At 51.1% G+C, this 11,480-nt stretch overlaps 1 protein-coding gene across 1 annotated transcript in view; it reads right to left on the bottom strand.

The window, feature by feature from the left end:
- The window catches only part of phip (pleckstrin homology domain interacting protein), a 140,190-nt gene that overhangs the window by 105,683 nt on the left and 23,027 nt on the right, over positions 1-11,480 (bottom strand). The window contains exons 7-9 of the mRNA XM_064925811.1: positions 11,060-11,220; positions 7,465-7,560; positions 2,124-2,249 (exon numbers count right to left, since the gene is read on the bottom strand). Of these exons, the coding sequence (XP_064781883.1) occupies positions 2,124-2,249; positions 7,465-7,560; positions 11,060-11,220 (383 nt within the window). The remainder of the gene's footprint in view (positions 1-2,123; positions 2,250-7,464; positions 7,561-11,059; positions 11,221-11,480) is intronic.

Below are 11,480 nucleotides of genomic sequence, written 5' to 3'. Positions count from 1 at the left end.
CTCCTAGCTACCTGAGGTTCCATTCCTCCCCCCTCCCCCTCCCCCTCTCCCCTCTCCCCCTCCTAGCTACCTGAGGTTCCATTCCTCCCCCTCCTCCCCTCTCTCCCCTCTCCCCCTCCTAGCTACCTGAGGTTCCATTCCTCCCCCTCCTCCCCCTCTCCCCTCTCCCCCTCCTAGCTACCTGAGGTTCCATTCCTCCCCCTCCTCCCCCTCTCCCCCTCCTAGCTACCTGAGGTTCTATTCCTCCCCCTCCTCCCCCTCTCCCCCTCCTAGCTACCTGAGGTTCCATTCCTCCCCCCTCCCCTCTCTCCCCTCTCCCCCTCCTAGCTACCTGAGGTTCTATTCCTCCCCCTCCTCCCCCTCTCCCCCTCCTAGCTACCTGAGGTTCCATTCCTCCCCCCCTCCCCTCTCTCCCCTCCTAGCTACCTGAGGTTCCATTCCTCCCCCTCCTCCCCCTCTCCCCCTCCTAGCTACCTGAGGTTCCATTCCTCCCCCTCCTCCCCCTCTCCCCCTCCTAGCTACCTGAGGTTCCATTCCTCCCCCTCCTCCCCCTCTCCCCCTCCTAGCTACCTGAGGTTCCATTCCTCCCCCCCCTCCCCTCCCCCTCTCTCCCCTCTCCCCCTCCTAGCTACCTGAGGTTCTATTCCTCCCCCTCCTCCCCCTCTCCCCCTCCTAGCTACCTGAGGTTCCATTCCTCCCCCTCCTCCCCTCTCCCCCTCCTAGCTACCTGAGGTTCCATTCCTCCCCCTCCTCCCCCTCTCCCCCTCCTAGCTACCTGAGGTTCCATTCCTCCCCCTCCTCCCCCTCTCCCCCTCCTAGCTACCTGAGGTTCCATTCCTCCCCCTCCTCCCCCTCTCCCCCTCCTAGCTACCTGAGGTTCCATTCCTCCCCCTCCTCCCCCTCTCCCCATTCTCCTAGCTACCTGAGGTTCCATTCCTCCCCCTCCTCTCCCCTCTCCCCCTCCTAGCTACCTGAGGTTCCATTCCTCCCCCTCCTCCCCCTCTCCCCCTCCTAGCTACCTGAGGTTCCATTCCTCCCCCTCCTCCCCTCTCTCCCTCTCCCCCTCCTAGCTACCTGAGGTTCCATTCCTCCCCCCTCCTCCCCTCTCTCCCCTCTCCCCCTCCTAGCTACCTGAGGTTCCATTCCTCCCCCTCCTCCCCTCTCCCCCTCCTAGCTACCTGAGGTTCCATTCCTCCCCCTCCTCCCCCTCTCCCCCTCCTAGCTATCTGAGGTTCCATTCCTCCCCCTCCTCCCCTCTCCCCCTCCTAGCTACCTGAGGTTCCATTCCTCCCCCTCCTCCCCCTCTCCCCCTCCTAGCTACCTGAGGTTCCATTCCTCCCCCTCCTCCCCTCTCCCCCTCCTAGCTACCTGAGGTTCCATTCCTCCCCCTCCTCCCCCCTCCCCCTCCTAGCTACCTGAGGTTCCATTCCTCCCCCTCCTCCCCCTCTCCCCCTCCTAGCTACCTGAGGTTCCATTCCTCCCCCCTCCCCTCTCCCCCTCCTAGCTACCTGAGGTTCCATTCCTCCCCCTCCTCCCCTCTCTCCCCCTCCTAGCTACCTGAGGTTCCATTCCTCCCCCTCCTCCCCCTCTCCCCCTCCTAGCTACCGGAGGTTCCATTCCTCCCCCTCCTCCCCCTCTCCCCCTCCTAGCTACCGGAGGTTCCATTCCTCCCCCTCCTCCCCCTCTCCCCCTCCTAGCTACCTGAGGTTCCATTCCTCCCCCTCCTCCCCTCTCCCCCTCCTAGCTACCTGAGGTTCCATTCCTCCCCCTCCTCCCCTCTCCCCCTCCTAGCTACCTGAGGTTCCATTCCTCCCCCTCCTCCCCTCTCTCTCCCTCCTAGCTACCTGAGGTTCCATTCCTCCCCCTCCTCCCCCTCTCCCCCTCCTAGCTACCTGAGGTTCCATTCCTCCCCCTCCTCCCCAGGGTCTCTCCCTCCTAGCTACCTGAGGTTCCATTCCTCCCCCTCCTCCCCCTCTCCCCCTCCTAGCTACCTGAGGTTCCATTCCTCCCCCTCCTCCCCCTCTCCCCCAGGGACCTAGCTACCTGAGGTTCCATTCCTCCCCCTCCTCCCCTCTCCCCCTCCTAGCTACCTGAGGTTCCATTCCTCCCCCTCCTCCCCTTACCTGTAGAGAGGTGATGGATGCAGAGTGTCCTTCCAGTACTGCTAGAGGAACACAGGTCTGAAGACACCATACTCTGATGGTCTTATCACAGCTACCTGCAGCTAGCATGGTGTTCTCATAGCTCACCTGGTGAGCACACACACACACACACTTATGTTAGCAAGAGATGGAAGTGTGTGTGTGTGTGTGTTTTTTGTTGTTTAACGAACTATACTTGTGGGTACAAGGATTGTAAACCAAGGAAAATTTGGAAAGTCCGGGATCCAGATGCAGAGGGAGGTGTTTAGTCCCAGGGTCCTTAGCTTAGTGATGAGCTTTGAGGGTACTATGGTGTTGAACACTGATCTGTTGTCAATGAACAGCATTCTCACATAGGTGTTCCTTTTGTCCAGGTGGGAAAGGGCAGTGTTGAGTACAATAGAGATAGCATCATCTGAGGATCTGCTTGGGCGGTATTCAAATTGGAGTTGGTCTAGGGTTTCTGGGATAAATGGTGTTGATTTGAGCCATGACCAGCCTTTCAAAGCACTTCATAGCTACAGACGTGAGTGCTACAGGTCGGGAGTCATTTAAGCAGGTTACCTTGGTGTTCTTGTACACAGGGACTATGGTGGTCTGCTTGAAACATGTTGGTATTACAGACTTAGACAGGGAGAGGTTGAAAATGTCAGTGAAGACACTTGCCAGTTGGTCAGTGAATGCTCTGAGTACAGGTCCTGGTACTCCGTCCCGCCCTGTGGCCTTGTGAATGTTGACCTGTTTATAGGTCTTATCTCATATGGGGCAACAGAGAGCTGTGTGTGACATTGCAAGCCAAAAAAATTGCGAAATGCAGCATTTACTTGTGAGATACAGCTTTTGATTGCTGATAGATAGACCTAGTGCACGGTTCTGTCTGTCTGGTGGCTGACCTGCCTATACTGATAGATAGACCTAGTGCACGGTTCTGTCTGTCTGGTCACTGACCTGCCTATACTGATAGATAGACCTAGTGCACGGTTCTGTCTGTCTGGTGACTGACCTGCCTATACTGATAGATAGACATTTAAAAAATATATATTTCACATTTATTTAACCAGGTAGGCTAGTTGATAACAAGTTCTCATTTACAACTGCCACCTGGCCAAGATCAAGCAAAGCAGTGCAACAAAAACAACAACACAGTGTTACACATGGAATAAACAAACATACAGTCAATAAAACAATAGAAAAGTCTATATACAGCATGTGCAAATTATGTGAGATAAGGGAGGTAAGGCAATAAATAGGCCATAGTGGCGAAGTAATTACGATATAGCAATTAAACACTGGAATGATAGATGTGCAGATGAAGAATGTGCAAGTAGAGATACTGGGGTGCAAAGGAGCAAAATAAATAACAGTATGGGGATGAGGTGGTTGAATGGGCTATTTTCAGATGGGCTATGTACAGGTGCAGTGATCTGTGAGCTTCTTTGACAGATTATGCTTAAAGTTAGTGAGGGAGATATGAGTCTCCAGCTTCAGAGATTTTTGCAGTTCGTTCCAATTACTGGCAGCAGAGAACTGGAAGGAAAGGCTGCCAAAGTAAGAAATAGTTTTTGGGGTGACCAGTGAGATATACCTGCTGGAGCGCGTGCTACAGGTGGGTGTTGCTATGGTGGTCCAGTGAGCTGAGATAAGGCGGGGCTTTACATTGCAAAGACTTATAGATGACCTGGAGCCAGTGGGTCTGGCGATGAATATGAAGCGAGGGCCAGCCAACGAGAGCATACAGGTCGCAGTGGTGGGTAGTATATGGGGCTTTGGTGACAAAACGGATGGCACTGTGATAGACTGCATCCAATTTGTTGAGTAGAGTTGGAGACTATTTTATAGATGACATCACCGAAGTCGAGGATTGGTAGGATGGTCAGTTTTACGAGGGTATGTTTGGCAGCATGAGTGAAGGACGCTTTGTTGCGAAATAGGAAGCCAATTCTAGATTTAATTGTGGATTGGAGATGTGGATTGGAGATGTTTGATATGAGTCTGGAAGGGGAGTTTACAGTCTAACCAGACACCTAGGTATTTATAGTTGTCCACATATTCTAAGTCAGAACCGTCCAGAGTAGTGATGCTGGAAGTGCGGGCAGGTGTGGGAAGCCATCGGTTGAAGAGCACTTAGTTTTACTTGCATTTAAGAGCAGTTGGTGGCCACGGAAGGAGAGTTGTATGGCATTGAAGCTCATCTGGAGGTTAGATAACACTGTGTCCAAAGAAGGGCCAGAAGTATTCAGAATGGTGTCGTCTGATGAGTCACTGATGTTATCTTCCTGTCTGGGTTGGCGCTATCCCTCTAGTGGTGTGGGGTCTGTGCTTTGGCAAAGTGGGTGGGGTTATATCCTTCCTGTTTGGCCCTGTCCGGGGGTGTCCTCGGATGGAGCTACAGTGTCTCCTGACCCCTCCTGTCTCAGCCTCCAGTATTTATGCTGCAGTAGTTTATGTGTCGGGGGGGCTAGGGTCAGTTTGTTATATCTGGAGTACATCCTGTCCTATTCGGTGTCCTGTGTGAATTTAAGTGTGCTCTCTCTAATTCTCTCTTTCTCTCTCTCTCTCAGAGGACCTGAGCCCTAGGACCATGCCTCAGGACTACCTGACATGATGACTCCTTGCTGTCCCCAGTCCAAATGGCCGTGCTGCTGCTCCAGTTTCAACTGTTGTGCCTTATTATTATTGGACCATGCTGGTCATTTATGAACATTTGAACATCTTGGCCATGTTCTGTTATAATCTCCACCCGGCACAGCCAGAAGAGGACTGGCCACCCCACATAGCCTGGTTCCTCTCTAGGTTTCTTCCTAGGTTCTGGCCTTTCTAGGTAGTTTTTCCAAGCCACTGTGCTTCTACACCTGCATTGCTTGCTGTTTGGGGTTTTAGGCTGGGTTGTAAGTCGCTCTGGATAAGAGCGTCTGCTAAATGACTTAAATGTAAATGTAAATGTAAATGTTTCTGTACAGCACTTTGAGATATCAGCTGATGTACGAAGGGCTATATGATTTGATTTGATTTCAATTTGATTTGATTCGTCTGCGTAGAGGTGGATCAGAGAATCACCAGCAGCAAGAGCAACATCATTGATATATATAGAGAAAAGAGTCGGTCCGAGGATTGAACCCTGTGGCGCCCCCATAGAGACTGCCAGAGGTCCGGACAACAGGCCCTCCGATTTGACACACTGAACTCTATCTGAGAAGTAGTTGGTGAACTAGACGAGGCAGTCATTTGAGAAACCAAGGCTGTTGAGTCTGCTGATAAGAATGTGGTGATTGACAGAGTTGAAAGCCTTGGCCAGGTCGATGAATACAGCTGCACAGTATTGCCTTTTATCGATGGCGGTTATGATATCGTGTAGTACCTTGAGCGTGGCACCCATGACCAGCTCTGAAACCAGATTGCATAGCAGAGAAGATATGGTGGGAATCGACATGGTCGGTGATCTTTTTGTTCACTTGGCTTTCGAAGACCTTAGAAAGGCAGGGTAGGATAGATATAGGTCTGTAGCAGTTTGGGTCTAGAGTGTCTCCCTCTTTGAAGAGGGGGATGCTCGCGGCAGCTTTCCAATCTTTGGGGATCTCAGACAATACAAAAGAGAGGTTGAAGAGGCTAGTAATAGGGTTGCAACAATTTCGGCAAATTATTTTAAAAAGAGAGGGTCCAGATTGTCTAGCCCGGCTGATTTGTAGGGGTCCCGATTTTGTAGCTCTTTCAGAACATCAACTATCTGGATTTGGGTGAAGGAGAAATGGGGAGGCTTGGGGAAGTTGCTGTGGGGGGAGCAGGGCTGTTGACCGGGGTAGGGGTAGCCAGGTGGAAAGCATGGACAGTCGTAGAAAATTGCTTATTGAAATTCTCAATTATCGCAGATTTATCGGTGGTGACAGTGTTTCCTAGCCTCAGTGCAGTGGGCAGCTGGGAGGAGGTGTTCTTATTCTCCATGGACAGTGTCCCTGAACTTTTTGTAGTTTGTGCAACAGGAGCTAGTGCATGGTTCTGACTGTCTGTCTGGTGGCTGACCTGACTATACTGATAGGTCCATCCCTAGCAGTCCGTTCCTAGGGGAGCGGTCCATCCCTAGCAGTCCGTTCCTAGGGGAGCGGTCCATCCCTAGCAGTCCGTTCCTAGGGGAGCGGTCCATCCCTAGCAGTCCGTTCCTAGGGGAGCGGTCCATCCCTAGCAGTCCGCTCCTAGGGGAGCGGTCTGTTCCTAGTGGTGTGGTCCATCCCTAGCGGTCCATCCCTAGCGGTCCGTTCCTTGGGGAGCGGTCCATCCCTAGCAGTCCGTTCCTAGGGGAGCGGTCCATCCCCAGCGGTCCGTTCCTAGAGGAGTGGTCTGTTCCTAGTGGTGTGGTCCATCCCTAGCGGTCCATCCCTAGCGGTCCGTTCCTAGAGGAGCGGTCCATCCCTAGCGGTCCATCCCTAGCGGTCCGTTCCTTGGGGAGCGGTCCATCCCTAGCGGTCCGTTCCTAGAGGAGCGGTCCATCCCTAGCGGTCCATCCCTAACGGTCAATCCCTAGCGGTCCATCCCTAGCGGTCCATCCCTAGCGGTCCATCCCTAACGGTCCATCCCTAACGGTCCGTTCCTAGAGGAGCGGTCAATCCCTAGCGGTCCATTCCTAGAGGAGCGGTCCATCCCTAGCGGTCCATCCCTAACGGTCCATCCCTAGCGGTCCATCCCTAGCGGTCCATCCCTAACGGTCAATCCCTAGCGGTCCATCCCTAACGGTCCATCCCTAGCGGTCCATCCCTAGGGGAGTGGTCCATCCCTAGCAGTACATCCCTAGCGGTCCGTTCCTAGGGGAGTGGTCCATCCCTAGCAGTACATCCCTAGCGTTCCGTTCCTAGGGGAGTGGTCCATCCCTAGCAGTACATCCCTAGCGGTCCATTCCTAGGGGAGTGTCAATCCCTAGCAGTACATCCCTAGCGGTCCGTTCCTAGGGGAGTGGTCCATCCCTAGTGGTCCATCCCTAGTGGTCCGTCCCTAGTGGTGTGGTCCATCCCTAGTGGTCCGTCCCTAGTGGTCCGTCCCTAGTGGTGTGGTCCATCCCTAGTGGTCCGTCCCTAGTGGTCCGTCCCTAGTGGTGTGGTCCATCCCTAGTGGTCCGTCCCTAGTGGTCCATTCCTAGTGGTGTGGTCCATCCCTAGTGGTCCGTCCCTAGTGGTGTGGTCCATCCCTAGTGGTCCGTCCCTAGTGGTCCGTCCCTAGTGGTGTGGTCCATCCCTAGTGGTTATTCTGCATTGTGAATTGGCAGGGAATTTTATGATTTTTTCTTATATTGTTTTAATGTCAAATCCAAAATGTGTGTGTGTGCGTGTTAACTCACGGCCATGTCGGAGATCTCAGCAGCGTGTCCTCTCAGCGTTGCCAGTAGACGGCCCTCATCCGTCCCCCAAATCTTCACCAGGCAGTCATCTGAACCCTAGACACACACACACACACACAACAAAGAATCACTATGATCCCTGATCACTCACACAACACACCAATCAGCATGGTCATTGTTCTATCAAACATGTATTAATAGACATTATTATCAATAATATGAAGCCTGAGACAACAATTAAAATCAATCAATATTACAAACAATATTATACAGTCAGTCATTGATCAATCACATCTAAATCAAACCTAGTCTATAACTGGACAATCAGTCAGTCAGTCTATAACTGGACAACCAGTCAGTCAGTCTATCACTGGACAACCAGTCAGTCAGTCAGTCAGTCAGTCAGCCAGTCTATAACTGGACAACCAGTCAGTAGGTCAGTCTACAATTGGACAATCAGTCAGTCTATAACTGGACAACCAGTCAGTCGGCCAATCTATAACTGGACAACCAGTCAGTCGGCCAGTCTATAACTGGGCAATCAGTCAGTCTATAACTGGACATTCAGTCAGTCTATAACTGGACAATCAGTCAGTCAGTCAGTCTATAACTGGACAACCAGTCAGTCAGACGGTCTACAACTGAATAATCAGTCAGTCAGCCAGTCTATAACTGGACAGTCAGTCAGTCAGTCTATAACTGGACAATCAGTCAGTCTATAACTGGACAATCAGTCAGTCTATAACTGGACAATCAGTCAGTCTATAACTGGACAATCAGTCAGTCTATAACTGGACAATCAGTCAGTCAGTCAGTCAGTCTATAACTGGACAGTCAGTCAGTCAGTCTATAACTGAACAATCAGTCAGTCAGTCAGTCTATAACTGGACAATCAGTCAGTCAGTCAGCCAGTCTACAACTGAACAATCAGTCAGTCAGCCAGTCTATAGCTGGACAACCAGTCAGTCAGCCAGTCTATAACTGGACAACCAGTCAGTCAGCCAGTCTATAGCTGGACAACCAGTCAGTCAGCCAGTCTATAACTGGACAACCAGTCAGTCAGTCAGTCTATAACTGGACAATCAGTCAGTCAGCCGGTCTACAACTGAATAATCAGTCAGTCAGCCAGTCTATAACTGGACAGTCAGTCAGTCAGTCTATAACTGGACAATCAGTCAGTCAGTCAGTCAGCCAGTCTACAACTGAATAATCAGTCAGTCAGTCAGTCAGTCTATAACTGAACAATCAGTCAGTCAGTCAGTCAGTCTATAACTGGACAATCAGTCAGTCAGTCAGCCATTCTACAACTGAACAATCAGTCAGTCAGCCAGTCTATAACTGGACAACCAGTCAGTCAGTCAGCCAGTCTATAACTGGACAACCAGTCAGTCAGTCAGCCAGTCTATAACTGGACAACCAGTCAGTCAGCCAGTCTATAACTGAACAATCAGTCAGTCAGCCAGTCTACAACTGAACAATCAGTCAGTCAGCCAGTCTACAACTGGACAACCAGTCAGTCAGTCAGCCAGTCTATAACTGGACAACCAGTCAGTCAGTCAGTCAGTATATAACTGGACAACCAGTCAGTCAGTCTATAACTGGACAATCAGTCAGTCAGCCAGTCTACAACTGAATAATCAGTCAGTCAGTCAGTCTATAACTGGACAATCAGTCAGTCAGTCAGTCAGTCAGCCAGTCTACAACTGAATAATCAGTCAGTCAGTCAGTCGGTCTATAACTGAAAAATCAGTCAGTCAATCAGTCTATAACTGGACAATCAGTCAGTCAGTCAGTCAGCCAGTCTACAACTGAACAATCAGTCAGTCAGCCAGTCTATAACTGGACAACCAGTCAGTCAGTCAGCCAGTCTATAACTGGACAACCAGTCAGTCAGTCAGCCAGTCTATAGCTGAACAATCAGTCAGTCAGCCAGTCTATAACTGGTCAACCAGTCAGTCAGTCAGCATATAACTGGACAACAATTCAGTCAGCCAGTCTATAACTGAACAATCAGTCAGTCAGCCAGCCAGTCTATAACTGGACAACCAGTCAGTCAGTATATAACTGGACAACCAGTCAGTCAGTCAGTCTATAACTGGACAATCAGTCAGTCAGCCAGTCTATAACTATCAGTCAGTCACCACCAAACAAAGTCACCACCAGAAAAGTCACCACTCAGTCACCACCACCACAGTCACCACCAGACGGTCACGACCAAACAGTCACCGCCAAACAGTCACCACCACACAGCCACCACCAAACAAACAGTCACCACCAAACAGTCACAACCACAGTCGCCACCACACAGTCATCACCAAACAGTCACAACCAAACAGTCACAACCAAACAGTCACAACCACAGTCACCACCACACAGTCAACACCAAACAGTCACCACCAAACAGTCACAACCACAGTCACCACCAAGCAGTCACCACCAAACAGTCACAACCAAACAGTCACAACCACAGTCACCACCACACAGCCACCACCAAACAGTCACAACCACAGTCACCACCACACAGTCACCACCAAACAGTCACAACCACACAGTCACCACCAAACAGTCACCACCAAACAGTCACCACCACACAGTCACAACCACAGTCACCACCAAACAGTCACAACCAGTCACCACCACACAGTCACCACCAAACAGTCACAACCACAGTCACCACCACACAGTCACAACCACAGTCACCACCATACAGTCACAACACAGTCACCACCAAACAGTCACCACCACACAGTCACAACCACAGTCACCACCAAACAGTCACAACCAGTCACCACCAAACAGTCACAACCACAGTCACCACCACACAGTCACAACACAGTCACCACCAAACAGTCATCACATAGTTATAGTAAAACAGTTACAACATATTCATACAAGCACTGAGCTTTAGACCAACAATACAGTTGCCATAGCGATCCCACCCAGCACAGGGTCAACCTGGGGTCAAGATTTTAGATGTCATCATGTGACCTCACCACATACATCATAAACCTTCCTCCTAAAACACCACACCCTAGGAGTCACACAGGGTCAGCAGCCTAAACACACTCTGTTCTGACGGGTCAGCAGCCTAAACACACTCTGTTCTGACGGGTCAGCAGCCTAAACACACTCTGTTCACACTCTGACGGGTCAGCAGCCTAAACACACTCTGTTCTGACGGGTCAGCAGCCTAAACACACTCTGTTCTGACGGGTCAGCAGCCTAAACACACTCTGTTCTGACGGGTCAGCAGCCTAAACACACTCTGTTCTGACGGGTCAGCAGCCTAAACACACTCTGTTCTGACGGGTCAGCAGCCTAAACACACTCTGTTCTGACGGGTCAGCAGCCTAAACACACTCTGTTCTGACGGGTCAGCAGCCTAAACACACTCTGTTCTGACGGGTCAGCAGCCTAAACACACTCTGTTCTGACGGGTCAGCAGCCTAAACACACTCTGTTCTGACGGGTCAGCAGCCTAAACACACTCTGTTCTGACGGGTCAGCAGCCTAAACACACTCTGTTCTGACGGGTCAGCAGCCTAAACACACTCTGTTCTGACGGGTCAGCAGCCTAAACACACTCTGTTCTTACGGTGAAGATGCGCCGTCCAGTGCGGTCGAAGGTGACGCAGTAGACAGAGGACAGATGTCCCAGAATCCTCTTGTGCATCTTCATGTGTGAGTAGACCGCAGTGGGGAGGAGCTGACCCAGTCGGTACGAACCAATCAGACGACGGCCGTGACCTGTCTCCACTACACGCACACACCGCAAAGATTTTGTACACACACACACCAGCACCACACACACACACAGACACACAAAGTTGTTCGTTCCAGCATAATACCATACTAATGTCATTAACTGGTTGACTTACATTATGATTTTGTTATGGAAGAAGAAGAAAAACAGTAGAACTGAATTAACAGAAACTCTGCAGCCTTGACCTTTAGCTGGGTCTCAATGGAGACCAGAGACTCTGACCTTTAGCTGGGTCTTAATGGAGACCAGAGAC

This window comes from Oncorhynchus masou, chromosome 19, assembly GCF_036934945.1.
Source record: "Oncorhynchus masou masou isolate Uvic2021 chromosome 19, UVic_Omas_1.1, whole genome shotgun sequence".
NCBI classification, from domain to species: Eukaryota; Metazoa; Chordata; class Actinopteri; order Salmoniformes; family Salmonidae; genus Oncorhynchus; species Oncorhynchus masou.
The sequence above is the reverse complement of the archived record's forward strand: the minus strand, read 5'-3'. Positions and strand labels throughout refer to the sequence as shown.